Source organism: Xenopus laevis, chromosome 9_10S (assembly GCF_017654675.1).
Source record: "Xenopus laevis strain J_2021 chromosome 9_10S, Xenopus_laevis_v10.1, whole genome shotgun sequence".
Lineage (NCBI taxonomy): Eukaryota > Metazoa > Chordata > Amphibia > Anura > Pipidae > Xenopus > Xenopus laevis.
In genome coordinates this window covers 48336505-48356388 of record NC_054388.1, presented here as the reverse complement: position 1 = coordinate 48356388, position 19884 = coordinate 48336505, and the positions used below count along the sequence as shown (strand labels likewise).

At 44.0% G+C, this 19884-nt stretch overlaps 1 protein-coding gene and 1 non-coding gene across 17 annotated transcripts in view; one reads left to right on the top strand and one right to left on the bottom strand.

The window, feature by feature from the left end:
• The window catches only part of clasp1.S (cytoplasmic linker associated protein 1 S homeolog), a 103757-nt gene that overhangs the window by 69511 nt on the left and 14362 nt on the right, over positions 1 to 19884 (bottom strand). For all 16 annotated transcript variants that reach the window (XM_041577772.1, XM_041577776.1, XM_041577774.1 and 13 more), the window contains 4 exon segments: positions 1949 to 2027; positions 1448 to 1551; positions 891 to 982; positions 722 to 797 (listed from right to left, as the gene is read on the bottom strand). In XM_041577772.1, coding sequence (XP_041433706.1) covers positions 722 to 797; positions 891 to 982; positions 1448 to 1551; positions 1949 to 2027 — 351 coding nt within the window.
• LOC121399241 lies at positions 2378 to 2503 on the top strand. The gene has a single exon (XR_005964850.1). It is a non-coding gene; the product is annotated as a U4atac minor spliceosomal RNA (small nuclear RNA).

Here is a 19884-nt window from a genome sequence, read left to right as displayed (position 1 = left end):
GTTTATGATACATTATGCACTATGACAGTTTAACAGGTAATAGGGCGGATACAGAAAGCTGTGGCAGTGAGCAAATAAGCAACACAAGGATATGCTAGAGGGAGGAGCAGAGTAGTTATGCTAGGAGATGCATGCCTGGTAGAGAGAAACAAGGCCAAGTAGAATTCAGGGTTTTGATACACAGACACATGCTTACATATGAGAAAATCCCATAAAAAAAAAAAAAGTGGGAATCGGAGAGGTCCCAGCTGGACATCCCACAAAAATAGCACCAGTACCTCACCATTTCCACCAATCCGAATGGACGAATTGTAGTTTGTGCATTAATCTGTAAAGTGTGCTAATATTCCTATGTACAGTCACATGATTTTTTTAATAAAGTAAGCCTAAATTTACAGAATGTCTTTTTCAAGCTTAATTTTGGGATAGTGTCACGTGATGCCATCTGTTGGTTGTTTCTGTTATCACAGCCAGTTATAGAATGTATAATACAACTTTCAACCAACAGATGGCAGCATAATACAAAAACATCTGCAGATCCATTACAATACAAAACAACAACAAAATAAGTCAGTTCTTCGTGTGGTTCATTAACTCTCAGCCTTCCCACAGCCTGCTAATAGGATGGTGAGAATTGTTTTAGACGTTGTGCACTGTAGGAATGTAGTAGTGGGTAACGCATACACACACACATACACATATACTCTCTCCAAGGACCTACCTGGCTATTAGGATCCCCCAGCAGGTTACATATATGTGGTACAATCTTACTGAGTGTCAGACTGTTGGCTCCATACCTGGGAATGGGGGGGAAATAAAGTTTGTCAGGCAGTGGCACAGAACAAGAAGGATGGGTGCTCCTGAATGAGAGAGGAAGACTGGGCACTTACACATTGAGGGTAGCAATAAGGCAGAGGCAGACTCCTTCCCGCGTACGGAAATTCTTATGCTTGAATCCCGAAAACATGCGTTCCCACATGTACTGCAGAGACACAAAGCAAAATCTCTCATCAGCCCTAGCCCATGCACAGAGGCACAAATACCCCCTTACCCACATTGGGATGAGTACTAACTGTAAGGACAGGTGGGCTTTTCTGCCAGGGGTTGGTTGGCTCATCCTAATGACCGGCACTGAATGCCAATGATACTGCTAGCACAGGGGCATTGGGTAGAGCATGTAGAAACCAACCTTCCCGTCTAAGCCACACACAGACCATTACCCTGCCTGCATGAGGGGAAAATACTACTCACTAGTTACACCCAGGGAGGGAAGGGGTTAATGAATGGCAAGTATATTATTGCTTATTATAAACATGAGACGGTCTACAAACTCCATAAAGAAGGCCACTATTGCACACATGTAATTAGAGGATAAGTGACACCAACAGTATATATTATATATACACAGATTCACACAGAGTATATATAATTATATATATACAGGTACCTGTGGGTTGGAGGCTTGTTCCATTATCTTTATCAGGAGGTTCTGGTCTTGGTCTCGCACAGAGTCCTTGGCATCCCCTAATCGGTCCATTAAACTTGGCAGCACTGTAGGCAGAAAGGGAAACATTAGAACTAGCTATTGATACACACATGATAGAGAATTAGGGTTTTAAAGGGCCCTGATGCAGGCTGCCATTTATTAATTCTGCCAGCTGGATATTCAGGAAGCATGCCTGGCACACTGCAGCAGCAAGTAAGGGCACTGAATGGGCATATACTACACTTATGAGGAATTAGCCCAAAGGAATTCCAATGAAATGAAATAGGTTTTCTCCTTTGCAGGTAACTGTGGTCTGGGCCCCTGTGGGTCAGCGCCTAGTGGCCCCTGTGGGTCAGCGCCTAGTCGCCCTTGAGCGGGTGGCCCCCAAGAGAAACCTTCTGTTAGTAGTTTGGAGGATAATGCTGCCAGTCTGGGGAAAGATGTAAAGAGGGAACAGCTCACCTGTGCCAATCTGTGTTCTGAATCGATCCTGCAGTCTGGTAACCAGTGCCGACAGAATGTCCATGCCCAACAAGGCCACCTGGTAGCAGAAAAAAAAGTGTTGGGGCATTTTAGAGCATTTTTGGGGCATTTCAGCACTTATGCAATTTAAATAAAAGAGCCACTGATTCTGATCACTTGACTCGCCTATGCAAATGACTGTAGCTAGGTGGCGCAGTGCATTATGGGTAAGGGCAAACTCACATCATGGTATAATAATAATAAGCCACACATCTTATTGCTCCCTCCTCTCCCTCTGAACAGAGCAAGGATTCCATGTCACTGCTCACTACTACGCTTCCACTAAACTCTCCATGTGACCCAGTCACTCACCCCAATACTAACCAGACACTTTGCTATAGCCCAGCTATTCCAGTACAACACTTTGTAACCATCTTTGTCTTGGGGTGAGCTGCTGCTCAATGAACGCATAGTGAGAACAGCACTGCTAACATCACAGACGACACATACGTGCCACTAGTGTGCAAATGCTAGAATGGTACAATTTTTGGAACCCCTTAAAAACTGAATAAAAATTTATAAAATATGGTTAATTCTGTAGATTGAAACACGTAACTGAAAATAATGCAATAACAACATAACCTACACACTTAAGAGCTATTGTTTTATCATTGGATATTGTTCTACCTGGGACTTGGTAGTGACACTTTTTCCCAAAATTTCTTTGGTCCATGAAATCTATGGGTGGGGGCAAAAATACAGCATTGACAATAAGGGTTAGTTCACACGGGGAGATTTTGTCGCCTGGCGACTAATCGTCTCGTCTTTCGGGCGACTACGGAAAACGCAGTGCCGCATGTGCTTTAGCACAGGTGACTTTTTATTATAGCCTATGGGAAGACACGCTGAGGCAGTTCGGGGTGATTGTCGCCCAGAAGACGAGGCGATTAGTCGCCAGGCGTCAAAATCTCCCAGAATCTCCTCATGTGAACTAACCCTAAGGCTTTCTGGGAAAAGAAAAGCAGGTGCTGGAGGGCAGCAACCAATAAATGCATGTTTCCTCTTAAAAGGAATGTAACACCAAACAATGAATATAAACTGGCACACTACTGGAGCACATACAGGCAGTCCCAGGGTTACGTATGAGATAGGGTCTGTAGGTTTGAATTTGTATGCAAGTTGAAACATATGCATGTACTTATTAAATGCAACTTAGACAGATGTTTGTCTTAAGATAATACAGGTATAGGATCCCGTATCCGGAAACCCGATATCCAGAAAGCTCCGAATTACGGAATGGCTGTCTCCCATAGACTCCATTTAATCCAAATTTCTAAAAATGATTTCCTTTTTCTCTGTAATAATAAAACAGTAGCTTGTACTTGATCCCAACTAAGATATAATTAATCCTTATTGGAGGCAAAACCAGCCTATTGGGTTTATTTAATGTTTAAATTAATTTCTAGTAGACTTAAGGCATGAAGACCCAAATTACGGAAAGATCTGTTATCCAGAAAACCCCAGGTCCCGAGCATTCTGGATAACAGGTCCCATACCTTTCGTTTTACCTTTTTGTGCATGTATATTTTTACCTTTCTGTGCAGTAGACAACACACACCAAGGGGATTGGGCAGGTGGTTTATTAAAGCTAAATGCTAATAAAAGTCAAGCAAACCAAAGTACATTACTGTAAAAGCCTCGTTTGTAAGTGTGAGTTGTTTGTAAGTCGAGTGTATGTAACTCAAGGACTCCCTGTATTAGCGCTGCTGTGTAGAATGGAACCACAGCCTCCCCTCAAAACTGCTGCGCCTTCCAAAAACAATGCATCATTTTCTTAAAAGCGCACATTAAGTGCAACTGTAAATTTAGGGGCTGAGAATTAGCCAAATGGAATACATACACTGGGGTTTGTTTATCAACACTGCACCAAAGCAGTAACTCATGTAAACCCATCACATTTCTTGCTTTCAATGTTTCACTCACAGCAGGCTGTTAAAGTGAAACCATGATTGGCTGCTATGGGCTACTGCCATTTGCCCAGTGTTGATAAATGTGCACGACTAGAGTAAACCTAAAACTGGTTGCTAAGGCCTGTGGACATCAGCACCCAAGTGAAATGTGAGGCTGAATACTGATGTTTTTCATTTTCCTGTTTTTCATTTAGCACACTGCCTGGTTGCTAGGAGAGGAAACATAGCAACCAGGCTGGGAAGCCCCTGCACACAAGTGAAATAAGGAAAAAGTAGAAATGCAGACTGTGAGCTGTGTGCCCCCTGGTTCCTTCACAAGTTCAGGGGAGGAGGCAGGAAGAGTTCCAGGCAAGTAACTATCCAGGAGGGTATCCCCGGAATTAGCAATTCTAGTGATCTGGGCAGTGACCAGAACAATACAAGTCAGTTAATTGGGATGAGTAGAATTTTGCCTATTTGCACAAATAGTTCGATAGAAAAAAGGAAAAAAAAAGGAAAAAAAGGGGGACCGCAAACAACTCACCGCTCTCCCCTCACAACACAGGTGCTCTGTCAGACAGTGTCCCCACTGTATATACACCAAAAATCCAAAGAACAGACGGCACTTCTGTAAGGTGGGTTTTATTTGCACAAATAACCAGAAAAAATGTATCGCATGGAACACATGATAATTTATAAATTTGCCATTTATAAAGCTCTGGTGTTTCTCACACAATGTTAGTGCCATGTGGCTTCACCAGCCACACCCAGAGACTACTATTGCACAGAGCAGCCTCCCCAACAGTAACTGGGGCCAAGTTTGTTGCACACAAATAGGAACACAATCACTAGTAAGTATACTTGGGGTGAGTGGCTACTCAGTGAGTGCACAGTGAAAGTAGCACTGCTGGCATCATAAGCAACACTCGTGCCTCTAGTGTACAAACACTGGCATGGTGCAATTTTTGGAACAGAGAAATAAAATAAAAATTGTGATCCAGTCTGTGGGTAACCTGACCCATATGCAAGTCAAGCTTGTGGGGTAGTTCCACCCTGTGCAGCATAGAGGGGAGATATAATTCACAAGTAAAGCTCATATGCGTAGGTCTATTTGAGTCACACCCTAAGAATACTGAATTTCAGGTGACGGCTAAATATTGTTGGTCACAGCAGGGGTATCAAAGGGTAAGCTAACCCCCAAAAGCACTGCATATTGTAGTTTTAAGGTTGCCATAGTCGTTAGGATTTTTAAAAGATCTTTCCGTTATTGTAGGACCAAGCTTATCCTGAAACGATCGTTTAAATGTAGAATTTGTCCATCAACTAAAAAGACCATTTCAAGTGATATTGTCTAGTTGAAGCCAGGAAAACTGTGGGTAGCTGCCTGCTTGGCCCTGCAAACAATTGGACAAAGGAAACATTTCACTATGAATGATGAAAATTTTCTAACCTGACCGAAAGATTTTCTGTAAAATGTCAGACTAAAAATTATTAGATGCACAATTGTTTGGTGCCCACTAATCTCATGGTAATTTGACCGATTTGTCAGATCACACTAAAATTGGTCCTTAGGGAGAGAAAAATCTTAAAGGACCAGTAACGTCAATTTAAAAAAAACAAAAAAATTAGTTTGTATAGAACGAAAAAAAAGACACCAAGACATATGTAACTTTAAAATAGCAAAGTCTTTATTAAAAATTAACATACCGAAACTCCGCTTGCGCTCCCCAGAAAAGGCGACAGGGAGACAATCCATTGTGCAGCGCTTGTTTACTCCTCCGTCTTCTATAGGAGATAGCCAGGGAGGAGAAATCAATCGACGCACGATGGATCGTCGCCCAGACGGCTTTTCTGAAGAGGATAACAAGCGGAGTTTCGGCAAGTTAATTTTTAATAAAGACATTGCAATTTTAAAAATTTTTACATATCAAAATATCAAAATGAACGCTGCACTTAAATCCGTCTCTCAAAAGAGCAAACTTTTTTTTATATTTAACTTTGAAATCTGACAAGGGGCTATACATATTGTCAGTTTCCCAGCTGTCCCCAGTAATTTGACTTGTGCTCTGATAAACTTCAATCACTCTTTACTGCTGTACTGAAAGTTGAAGTGATATCAACACCACCCCCCCACCCCCCCCCCAGCAGCCTAACAACAGAGCAATGGGAAGGTGACCAGATAGCAGCTCCTGGCCATAGATGTGCAGATCTACCTGCAATATCGGACGAAAAATCAGGCGTCCCAATCTCCCGACCTGCCACTAAACTTTCAGATTAAATAAAGTAGTAAAAGAAGAGATCAGACTGGTGACAGTCTCCCACTGATATCGGCAATACACGCAGAGATATTATCGGTAGCCGACAGAAATTTTCCAACCTGTCTGATCGACTTAAAGGAGAAGGAAAGCTACGGAGCCATTTTATTGCCAATAGATTAGCTGCAATAGTGCAAGCTAGAATGCAATATTTATTCTGTAGAATGTTTTACCATACCTGAGTAAAAAGCTCTAGAAACTCTCTGTTTGTTTAGGATAGGAGCTGCAGTATTAACGTGGTGTGACATCACTTCCTGCCTGAGTCTCTCCCTGCTCTGGGCTCAGATTACAGCAGAGAAGGGAGGGGGCGGGGGAAGAGGAGCAAACTGAGCATGCTCTTGCCCAGGGCAATGAAGTTTAAGCTGAAGGCAGGAAGTCTGATACAGAAGCCCATGTGTACACAATAGAAGGAAAGAAATGCAGTGTTTCTTTTGATAGGGGACTCAGAGCAGCATTGCTTTGGGGGTTTACTGGTATATGTAGATGGACCTTTCTGATAAGGCTTACTTAGTTTTAACCTTTCCTTCTCCTTTAATGACCGATCACCATGGCACGAAAAATGTCGGGACACTCCACACACGGTCCGATAATCGTACGAAACAAAGATTCATACAATCACATCTGCATGTCTATGGCCAGCTTAAACACAAGATAATAGCTGCCTGGTAGATCGAAGAACAGCACTCAATAGTAAAATCCTGGTCCCATTGGGACACATTCAGTTACATTGAGTAGGAGAAACAACAGCCTGCCAGAAAGCAGTTCCATCCTAAAGTGTTGGTTCTTTCTGAAAGCACATGACCAGGCAAAATGACCGTAGATGGCTGCCTACACACCAATAATACAACAAAAAAAATACACTTAGGAATTGCATTTTATTTGGTAGAGTGAATTATTTGCAGTATAAACAGTGTCATTTAGAAATAAAAACTAGACCATAAAAATCATGACAGAATGCCTTTAAACTGCAGAGCAGCGGAGTTCCCAGGGCGCCGTCTTCTGGACATTCCCATTCTTTCGTGTCTTAACGCCAATGGGAGCAGCCGCAGTTGTGCCTAGCCCAGAATCGAATTCAACTGTGCATGCTCCCATTGGCGTTCAGACCCAAAAGAATAGGAATGTCCAGAAGATGGCGTCCGGGAACTCTGCTGCGCTGCTCTGCAGTTTAAGGTCAGGGTTTTTTTTTTCCAGGGGCTTCTTTTTAACTTAGGCACAGTGTTGAGAGGGGACGGGGGGGCTGGCAGAAAGTTAATGGGGATTTTTATTACAAGGGGGGGTAGTTTTCCTTTAATACACCGTGAAAAGTGAACTCCCAGTATTGTGTTTCTTTATTTCTACATGTATCTACACTTACTTTGTACCTGGGCAACATAGGACAGTGAGTTTGGAACTTATATTACTGTATATATGGAACGCTGAAGTGAAGTGACCCCCAGTTTATTTATTATAGTACACAAGTGCCAGTGAGTCATGTGAAATAGAGATAGATCACTAAGCAGTGATCATAACATCACTAGGCATTGTTTATAAGGATGTCATTTACAGGATATTTATTGCTCTCGTGTACAATGTGTGTATGTACACACCAGCGGGGGCCCTGGGGGTGGTACCGCTGCAGTAAATAATTGCTTGTAAAGCAATTTATCCTGAGTGGGCCATGTTTATGTCCAATATGCCATCAACCTGAATTTACCCATGCAAGAAGCAGTAAAGGAAGGGGAAAAAAACTCCTCTGTATACATTGCATTTGATGTAGAACAATGTGGAGCTATGCAAGGCGCCATGGGGAGCATTGGGTTGGTTTCTGGTGCCAGTTACACTGCACTTGTAGGAGATTTGGGTGCACACTGCTCACTGGCCACCAGACCACACAATGCCCAGACATTACTATTACCTTTTAAGGTACCAAAGACAAAAAATCTTTTCATTATTGTGGGACAAATCTCATCCTGAAACAATCTCTTAAATGTATGATTTGTCCACTAACTAAAAAGACCATTTCAAGTGATATCATCTAGTTTAGTTGAAGCCAGGAAAACTGTGGGTAGCTCCCTGCTTTGCCCTGCAAACAACTGAAAAATGAACAATTGTTCGGTGCCCGCTAACCTCAGAATAATTTGATGGATTTGTCAGATCGCTCTCAAAAATTTGGTAGACAGGAGACCTTTTCTCTCCCTAATGACAAATGTTAATGCAATCCAACATAATGACATCAGTCAGAAAATCAATTGATCAGGTTATCATCGTTTCATCGTTCACTTTTCAATTGTTTGCAGGGCGAAGCAGTGTCAGTGATACAGACACAAAAATTCTCTTTTCAAATTATTAATCTACATTAAAAGTTACATATAGGTCACGTTGATCATGTTTTGCTGAAAATGTTGCTTTTCTAAGTTCCTAAAACTGACTGTTTTGCCAACCTGACTGTCCCTTCTTAACCTGTCAGAGTTTCTAATGCTAACAGGCTACTGCTGCACAAATATGGCAGCACCCTCATAGAGGAACATGGGGATAATATATCTATATATCTATATATGAGTTGTGGAGCCAGGAGTCGTGGAGTCGGAGTCACCAAAAAAGTACCGCCTCCAAAAACTTAAAATAAACCAATCGGATTTAAGAGCTTCTATGAAGGAGGATCTGGTAGAAGCAATTCTGTTTCTAAACAACAATACTTTGGTCAATTTTGGATCGTATATAACAGTTATTCTACAGCTATATGCCAGGTTCAATGTATAAGTTGTTTTAAGTTTTCCAATTGTTTTTGGATTGTGTAGTTGGTTTAGAATTAAAAAGGATGTGGTTTATATTTTTGAGCTTTGGCAGTGATAAAATACCTGGTATGCTGTGTACTTAACTTCTTTCAATCAACATGGAGAATACATTAGTAACAAAGATATTACAGAGGAATTGGAGGTACCATAAACTGAAGAGTCAGAGTCGAAGGATTTATGTACAGACTCCACAGTGCTGTTGGGGTGTGCAGAGAGACGCCCATAGAGGGACCATAAAGTGATCATTTGGACAGCGGTTTACGAGGTTTCTGTGCAGGGTGCAATACCCTCTTATCTCCATAGGGTGGCAGCTCCACCATCCCCTCAATATTTTCTGGCTAATTTCCAAGAGGCCTCTGTACAGCGTCTTTTTCCCAAGCAGATACTGACTCGCTTCTACTTGTTTAAAATCTGTATTTAGATCAATTTCTTCCCAGTGAAGTGTGGGCTAATGATTATCCAGCTCTGCCTGAAAGCCACACGACTTGTTTTCCACTGGTGCAATTGGTTTGGCATTTCTAGTTCTCTAGTGCCGGATACACAGCATGAAAAACTGCCAATCATTGGTGCTAAAGTGCATTTTAAAATAGAACTATACTCCCATAATGAATACTTAAGCAACAGATAGTTTATATCAAATTAAGTTTGATATGATTACCCAATGGCACATACTACTAAAAAAAGTATATTATTATGAAAATGGTTTATTTACATGAAGCAGGGTTTCCCATATAAGCTGTTTTATGCAATATATTTTTATAGAGACCTACATTATTGGGAATATCGTAATGACAATTTCCTACCCATTATCTATCCATTCCGCACTCACAGGGTACATATAGTAACTACAGTTAAAGTATATAACTATAGTATAACTATAATTGCTATTGTCTATCACTGTTTGTTTATATTCCAAGTAAATAAAAAAAGATGAAGGAAGGCTTTAAGCAGAACTTTGCTGCCATTAAACGTATTAAGTTGTGCCACAATACTTTACTTCTAGTTTACTTGTTATAAGAATTGTGTGTGACGACAGGAGCACGTGGTGGAGCCAGCCAGGATTTATTAGCTAAATTGGAACACTGGATACCTCTGATCTGTTTATAGTCTATGCACTGCTGCTTCTGACGCCTGAAACACCATGTCAGCAGCTAGCTACCAAGAACAGACTTGGAAGAGACTTGGAAGAGAAATTATGTTTACATTATTTCACAAGTGAGAAGCAGAAAACAGCGGAAAAAAACACCAAGATGTGTGCATCAGATAGGAGGTGTTTTGTATTTAATATCAGAAGGGGTGACAGACAGACCAAGGAGTTTTAACTAACTGTTATCGTCAGATATACAGATAGAAACAATAGAATCCTACCTGTATCTGATGATTCAGCACTAATAGTGTCTGATGTCTGGATGCCTTCAAATGTGCCCAATCAAAATTTTCCAGCCAGCCCGATCGACGAGCCAACCAATATCAAAGCCTTCTGCCTATATCGGTCAGCTAGTTTCCTGCCAAAGACGCACCAATAATATTGTATGAAACTTAGTTTTGTACGATAATATTGGTGTGTCTATGGCCACCTTTACTGCATCTGACCAATCGGAGCCAATTTCAATTGGTTGTTATGCATTACTACTTCAATATAAAAAAATTGGAAACTCCCCCCTATGTATATTGCAAAAACAGCAGTATTCGGTGAGGAGCACAAGCACTCACATGCATAAGGGTCCCCAGGACTGACCCAGACTAAAATCACTCCTACAGAATAATGCATAGCAGTTCAGTTACAAGGCAAGAAAAAGCTAGGGCGGTGGACCATAAAATTCTAGGGCGAAGCCAGTAAGTCAGTGACAGAACTGGGTCTTGCAGGTCTTGGTGTTATTCGGAGTAGCAAATCGTACACCCCTACTGTGGCTCCTAACCAACAAACAAGCCCATGAAAAACTTGTGTCAGATCAAAAGAGATTGGGCAGAAGATACCCCATACAGTGGTTCCATACTAGTATTTCTTGTTAGCAAGGAATTTCTACAGTCCACAATTGGCCCCATGATGCACTGAAGAGTGCACTGAAACCATTAACTATAGGGCCCAACCAGGTGTTAGAAGTTGGACAGCTCTGATTTATAGGGCCCAATTACCCAGCTGCACTTTCCTGTCTGTGGTACAGAGAGCCGGAATTTTTCTAACTTACATGGTGGAGGGCTGATAAGGGAAGCCAATGCTAGCCGTTCCCTGTGTTAAACCACACCCATGTTACCACAAGACCATGTCCACATTAATTGTGGTAGCACACCAAAAAACCAACTGGTTGGTCATCACTGCAGGGATGTTACTCGTCACTGATATGTGAAAAAGTTAAGTCATATTAAGACCCTTAAATCCATATGCCGTCTCCTCCCCTGTGGATAACACAGCATCCCCCCCCCCCCCCAGCACATGATTAAACACCTTAGAGGCCCCGAACAACAATTTTAAAATGCTAACAAGCTCCCAGCATAAACCTATAGCATGCTTATAATGTACAGGCAGAGCTGAGCACACAGGGAGCATAGGGAAGGCAGAGTATTGCATACCCAAGGAGTATATGGCAGGCAGATTGACACACCCAAGCAGAATAGGGCAGGTAGAGTATGGCACACACGGAACATAGGGCAGACTGAGTATAGCACACACACACACACACACACACACACACACACACACACACACAGAGTATAGTGCAGGTAGAGTATGGCACACACAAGGAGCATAGGGAAGGAAGAACAGAGCAGGAGATAGAGAAACCTATCAGGACCACTCAAGGATGTACTACATACAGTGACACAGTGCTGGTGCCCCATTAGCATTTTGTTTAAGTGTGAACAATATGGGCACTTTCAGTCTGGGTCTCAGGTGTGTACCAGGCCCGGACTGGCAATCTGTGGGTTCTGGCAAATGCCAGAGGGGCTGCTGTTTGGGCCTCTGTGTACCCAAAATGCGAGCTCCTATTTTGAATCTCAGTCCAGTCTCAGGCCTGGTGTGAACAGAACAGGGTTTTAGGGTGAGAACAAAAGAGGTGTTACAAGTGTGAACAATGCAGAAGGGGATTACATTTGTGAACAATTCAGGAGTTTATGGTCTGAATTTGAGGTGTAAATAATGTGGCGGCCAGTTAATCTTTATACTGATATTTTTTAAACGTTACACATGATAAGCAGCCACAGCAGGCAGACTCATGTGTGTGGTGGGGGGGGGGGGGGGGGCGCCAGGTGGAAAGTACTGCAATTAATTAGGAAATCTAGAATAGCCAAATAATTTGTTCATGTGTATTGGCTGGATTTCAGACCTACTCACACTCCAGCACAGAGTTATTACACTGGTGGCTCCTTACAAATTTAACTGCTCCTGCCCCTATGCATTCCTGCAGTAGCACAGAGCAGCTAAACAAGGGCCCTCCTGCTGGGCACAATACAGGCAGACCCTGCTGCTCTTGTGCAGAATAATGTGGCTATATGCGAATAGTGGCTCTGGCTTTTGGCACACTCCCGCTACTCCCACTCAAGTGCTTTAAGCTCCTCGTGCCCCCATATAGACAGAACCCAATCATATTATTCCACAAACTCAGAAATATGTTTGTAACATTAAACTGAAGCACTAACCCATACCTGCTCCAGGCCGGAAGTGGGTGCCCACCAGCAGACTAATAAACACAAACAACATGGGATACAGTTAGGGTTGCCACCTTTTCTGAAAAAAAAAAAATACCGGCCTTCCTATACATTTATCGTTTTCCCTATTAATAACATTGGGATCAGATATCATTTTACCAGCCAGGCCGGTAAAATACTGGCCAGGTGGCAACCCTAGATACAGCAAATGCACAGCTGATGAGCTGCTAGTCTCTTGCCATCTTGCAAATGCACTCACAACCCAGGCCTAAAAGCAGCATCTATCTGGTTATTTACATTCACTGCTGGATCTGACTTCTGAAAAAATGCAGCAGTAGCTTGCTGTAAGTACTGGCAGCCAGGGATTTATGAAGAAAAAGTGACACCATGGGCAGCTGACAGTAAGTAGAAGACAAATACAGTAACCTTGCAGGTATTACAGGGGTTAATCCCGGTCATTGATGCCCTTTCCGCTCTACAGGCTGGATTATTGCTAATGCACTTGGCTAATTACCTTTCCTCTCCAAGCCCCCACACAGTGCCCCCTCCATAAGTGCAGACTGAGGGACTTATGGGCAATGATCCCTCTAAGCTGTGCTCTCAGCAAATAAGAAATCAAGGAAGGTTGCTTATGGGAATTCTCCAGGCAACCCAATGTTTCTATTTGCAACAAATTAAAATTCTTACAGGAGATAAGGATCCAGGCAGTGGCTCCTAGCATATATATTATACATACACACCATAGCCATAGCTGTACTGCACACACATGCCTTTTAGCTGGGAGGGGGTCTGCTTTTAAGGCACACAATACGCTTTATAGGAGTAAGAGTCCCATTATTTCTGTATAAATATTCAATGAGGCCTGACAAGCTGCAACAACACAAACCATGTCAGGTAGCACAGATCCTTACACACATACATTCATTCTTTATTCTCTTGCCTTTCCCTTTCCAAATGATACAAGCACATGTGTGTAACCTTATCTGATAGGTATTTACTCCTGCACCGGGTGTGTGAAATGCAACACTTGGCACAGCAGAGGGAGGCGAATGCTCCATGTGCCACAGACTTGCTCGGCTGGATCCATTCGCTTTCAGTTTCAGTGCAAGAACCGTGCTGGCTCCCTCGTGCCTCATGGTGTTTGCAGGATACATGACCCATCTCAGCTGACTCGGCAAATATTAACCAGAGCCAGGCAGCCAGGCACTTATCTTGGTTGCTGTGAAATGTACAATTGCCCTCAGTCAGAGGATAATGACATAAAAGCCACACTCCACTCTGCACAGGCTTTTTTTTTTTTTTTTATTAAAGAAATGGTTCAGTATAAAAATAAAAACTGGATAAATAGATAGTCTGTGCAAAATTTTTTTTTTTTTTTTAATATAGTTAGTTAGGCAAAAATGTAATATATAAAGAGTGGAGTCACTGGATGTCAAACATAATACCGGTAGACAGAACAGAACTTCAGCTCTCTTGGTTTCTACTGAGCCTGAGCCTATCAGGGAGCAGATTCAGGGAGATTAGTCTCCCCAGCGACAAATTGCCTCTACTTCAAGAGGCAACTTCAGGGTGACTTCAGAAAATGAAGCACCGCGTGTGCATTGCCGTTTTCATTTTAGCCGGCGGAGGGCAGGGTGAAGGCAGTTCGGGGAGATTGTTGCACTGAAGAAGAGTCGCTTTGCCGCTGGGGCGACTAATCTCCCCGAATCTGCTTGTGTGGACTGACCCGAATTGTCTTGCAGGGAATTCAGGGGCCATGCCACTCAGTCCCTGAGTAGAAGAAAAAAAATTGGTCCTGAGCAACCTCTGACATATGGGTACTAAAGTGCAAGGTCTCTGTTTAACCCTAAATATAAGGCATAGTACCAGCAGACTTAATGCCACCCTTTGTTAACCCGTCCCTCCCCTCTAATAAGGAGGTCACAATACTTGCCCAGTGTCAGGATCGTAAGGGTTCTGGCTCCGCCCCTCGAGACATTCCAGGCGCAGTCACGCAGCGCGTTCGGAAGCAGCGCAGGCGCGGTGACGTCGACGCAGGCGCGGTGACGCCGACGCAGGCGCGACGGCATTGACGCCGGCGCGGGGACGCAGGCATGTGACGCCGACGCTGACGCCATTTTGGACGCTGGGCCTATTTAAACCATCCTTTTAGAGCAGGACCTCGCTCAGACATCGTCTTTGCTACTTTGAAGATTCCTGTGAATTATCCAAGCTTGATTCTTTTCGACTTTGATCTACTTGACTACGCCTCTACTTGATTATTCCTCCTGTTTTGACGTTCCGGTTGCTGTTTTCCTGGTTTGACCTTGCCCGACTTTGACTTCGCTGATCTCTCCGTTCCTGACCCGGCCTGCTTGACCAATCTTCTTCTTCTCCGCTGGGAGCTGTGCTTCAACATCCTACTGCTAAATCGGCTCTCATACCTTCCCCTACCAGTCTCTCCTCTGTTCATATCGAGGGTATACCGTGTGGGGTACTGTAGGAGCGCCCTTCTATCAGCCTATTGGTTCCAGATTCCGGGTAAGCCTGACAGTATGTCTGAGCCAAGCAGAATGGAACCAGCTGAGGAAGCTACTGCTTTAGAGACTTTAGCCCAGCAGATCGCAGCCCTCACACAAGCAGTGCAAGATCTTCAAGGGGGGTATCATGGTTTGCAAGCCCGGCTTACCGAACTTCCACCTTCTGATCCAGATACTGCCTCGGCTTCCACATCCAGCACCACTCCTTCCCAAGCAGCTTCAGGGGAGACACATCCTGAACCAAAGATTGCGCTGCCGGATAAATTTTCTGGTGACCGAAGCCAATTTCGGACCTTCTGGAACAGCTGCAGACTTCTGTTTTCGCTCCAGCCTAGAACCTACTATGACGAACGCACTAAGGTCGGGGCAGTGATCTCTTTCCTTGCGGGGGAGCCACAGATCTGGGCCCATCGCCTATTGGAGCTCAACAGCCCGCTCCTGGCTGATGCTAAGACTTTCTTTGCTACTATGGCCTCCCTATACGATGACCCACAGAGGCCAACTACTGCCGAAACCGCCATTCAGTATTTGACCCAAGGCAAGAGACCCGTCGAGGACTATGCGGCTGAATTTCGTAGGTGGGCTGTTGACACCTCATGGAATGAATCGGCATTAAGACATCACTATCGGTTCGGTCTGTCTGTTCCGTTGAAAGATGAGCTAGCAAGAACTGGAGTTCCGGACAGCCTGGAAGAGTTGATCCAATTATCCATCCAATTGGATCGGCGGTTAAGGGAACGCCAGGTTGAGAAGTTTTCTCCTCAAGTTTCTTGGGTCATGCCCAAGGCTCCTCCACCGATTCCTAGCACCTCTTCACTTCCTGCAGCTGAACCAATGCAACTGGGGTTAATTCGGCCAAGTTTGTCCCCTGAGGAGAAGTTGAGAAGACGACGCCGTAACCTCTGCCTCTATTGTGGCTCGGCTGATCATCTTCTGCGCACTTGTCCAGTTCGCCCAGAGGGTAATTGTCCTACAAAGACTGAAATTAAGTCCCAGCTTCAATTTTCAAGTGCCCATATTTCTCTGTTTGTCTCTTTGCAGTGGGGAACAAACCGTCTGCAAGTGGCGGCAATCCTTGACTCAGGCGCTAGCAGTTGTTTCATGGATACCACTTTCGCAAGGGACCATCAAGTTCCATTAATAACGAAGTCTCAGCCGATCCTTATCAAGATGGCCGATGGGTCTCCTCTTCGTTCTGGTCCAGTTACTTTAGAGACTTCGCCTTTGTTTTCCTCAATAAATGAGATGCATTTTGAGTTTATTCGCTTTGATGTGGTCTCTTCTCCTTTATTTCCAATTATTATTGGACTGCCATGGTTAAAAGCACATAACCCGGTGGTTGATTGGGCATTAGGAACTGTAACATTTTCTTCTCCATATTGCCTCCAAAATTGTTTTCATCCACGGGCCCCTCCTAAGACTGTGGCTTGTACTACAACTGAACAAAAACTGCTGTTAACAGTGCCTTCGGTTTACCATGAATTCTTGGACATCTTTAATGAGAGGAGTGCTGATGTCCTTCCACCCCATAGGGCATACGATTGTCCGATCGACTTGTTGCCCGGTGCTCCTATACCGTTCGGACGCATCTTTCCTCTTTCAGAAAGGGAGCTAGGGGTCCTTCTTGAATACATTAACGAAAACCTAAAAAAAGGTTTCATTAGACCATCCACGTCACCTGCCAGAGCTGGAATTTTTTTTGTAGAGAAGAAGGACCATTCCCTTCGTCCTTGCATAGATTATCGGGAGCTTAATAAGGTAACCATCAAGAACCGTTATCCGCTTCCGTTGATCCACGAACTGTTCCAGAGATTTCGTTCTGCTTCTGTATTTTCAAAATTGGATTTGAAGGGGGCTTATAATCTCATCCGAATCAGGAGAGGGGATGAATGGAAGACAGCCTTCAGAACCAGATACGGACACTTCGAGTATCTTGTTATGCCCTTTGGGTTATGTAACGCTCCAGCAACGTTCCAGCATTTCATTAACGACATTTTCAGAGACATTCTGGACATTTATGTGGTTGCATATCTTGATGATATTTTAGTGTTCTCCTCATCACTGGAGGAACACCGTTGTCATATGAGAGAAGTGTTTCGTCGTTTACGCCTTCATGATTTGATAGCGAAGGCAGAGAAATGTGAGTTTGAAAAAGACACCATTGAGTTCTTGGGGTTCATTATTTCTGTTAATGGAATCATCATGGATCCAAAGAAGACGTCGGCAATCCTAGATTGGCCTATTCCTACAGATCGTAAAACAGTACAAAGATTTGTGGGGTTCGCCAACTTCTACCGTAAATTTATTAAAAACTTTTCCATGATTATCCGACCAATTACTGACTTAACGAGGAAATGTTCTAAATTTCTGTGGTCATCCCAAGCCCAGGAAGCATTTGACACCTTGAAGAAGAGTTTTACCTTGGCCCCTATTCTTGCACATCCTGACCCTTCTCAACCATTCGTTCTGGAAGTGGATGCTTCTGAAGTTGCCGTAGGAGCAGTCCTATCTCAACGTCTGGGGACCCAAAACCTTCTTCACCCGGTTGCCTTCTTCTCAAAGAAACTGTCCAGTTCTGAATGTAACTATGACGTCGGAGATAGAGAGCTGTTGGCAATTAAATTGGCTCTAGAAGAATGGAGACACTTGCTGGAGGGTGCAGTCCATCCTATCTAGGTGTATACAGATCATAAGAACCTTGAATACTTGCGAACTGCCAAAAGATTAAGACCTAGACAAGCAAGGTGGGCCCTTTTTTTTCGAGGTTCCAGTTACACATTACCTATCGTCCAGGCTCACGAAACAACAAGGCTGATGCTTTGTCCCGTTTATGTTCTCAAGACGGAGCTCCAGTAAAGTCCCCCGAAACTATCCTCTCAGCCAACAGCTTCTTGCTGTTACAATCTTCATTGTTACATAAGATTCGAGAGAAGTCTGGGAGTTCTCCCCCTTCTACAGAAGTTCCCTTACACCTTCAGGAAGGACTTTACTTCAATAAAGGAAGACTATTTGTTCCTGAAACTTTAAGGACTGAAGCATTAGAAGCCATCCATGATTCCCCTTTGGCTGGACATTTTGGGTTACGCAAGACTCTAGATTTGGCACGACGGCATTTCTGGTGGCCAAAGTTGGGCAGTGACTGTTCCAGATTTATTCGATCTTGTGACATCTGTGCCCGTTGTAAGTCTTCTACTGGGAAACCAATTGGACTTCTTCATCCGTTACCCATCCCAAATTGTCCTTGGACTTCCATCTCAATGGATTTCATTACGGATCTCCCTCCTTCCAAGGGTTGCTCAGTTATATTTGTGGTCTTAGACCGGTTGACTAAATGGGCGCATTTTATTCCTCTATCTGGAGTTCCAACGGCAGCAGAGACAGCGGACACCTTCATTAGAGAGGTGGTACGGCTACATGGGCTGCCAAAAGACATTGTGTCTGACCGAGGAGTCCAATTCACTTCAAGGTTTTGGAAAGCGCTCTGTAGGGGGTTACAAATTAAGTTGTCCCTTTCGTCTGGATATCATCCACAGTCAAATGGTCAGACTGAAAGGACTAATCAGACTCTAGAGCAATACTTAAGATGCTTTTCGTGCTTTCTTCAAGATGACTGGGTCAAACTCCTACCTATGGCGGAGTTTGCCTATAATAATTCCGTACATTCATCCACCAAGCAAACTCCCTTCTATGCTAATTTTGGTTATCATCCCTCCATGATCCCTGGGCTACTCAAGGAGGAATCCGTTCCTGCTGCGCAAGATAGGCTTGCCCTGTTAAGATCTAATACTGAGATGTTACACGAGAATTTGTTAAAGGCACAGTCTAATACCAAATACTTTGCTGACAAAGGCAGGAATCCAGATCCGGAGTTTGTGGTCGGAGACAAGGTGTGGCTGTCTACTCAAAACTTGAAGCTGAATTGTCCATCCAAGAAATTGGCGCAACGTTTCCTGGGACCTTTCGAGATTATACAACGAATCAACCCAGTAGCCTTTAGGTTACGGCTACCTGATTCCTTTCGGATACATCCAGTTTTTCATTCTTCACTGCTAAAATCTGTAGTACCAAATCGATTTCCGGGGCGGAGGAAGTCTACTCCTGATCCTATCCTGGTGGAAGATCATATGGAGTTCGAGGTTGAGTCTATCGTGGATTCCAGGCGTAGAGGGGGTAAACTTCAGTACCTCATAAAATGGAAGGGTTTTGGCCCAGAAGAAAATTCATGGGAACCGGCAGCTAATGTTCACGCCCCTAGACTGGTGGAAATCTTTCAGTCTCGGAGGTCTGGTAATACCACTAAGGACCGCGTCCGGAGGCCGCGCCTAGGGGGGGGGGCACTGACAGGATCGTAAGGGTTCTGGCTCCGCCCCTCGAGACATTCCAGGCGCAGTCACGCAGTGCGTTCGGAAGCAGCGCAGGCGCGGTGACGTAGACGCAGGCGCGGTGACTTCGACACAAGCGCGATGACGCCGACGCAGGCGCGACGGCACTGACGCCGGCGCGGGGACGCAGGCATGTGACGCTGACGCTGACGCCATTTTGGACGCTGGGCCTATTTAAACCATCCTTTTAGAGCAGGACCTCGCTCAGACATCGTCTTTGCTACTTTGAAGATTCCTGTGAATTATCCAAGCTTGATTCTTTTCGACTTTGATCTACTTGACTACGCCTCTTGCTTATTCCTCCTGTTTTGACGTTCCGGTTGCTGTTTTCCTTGTTTGACCTTGCCCGACT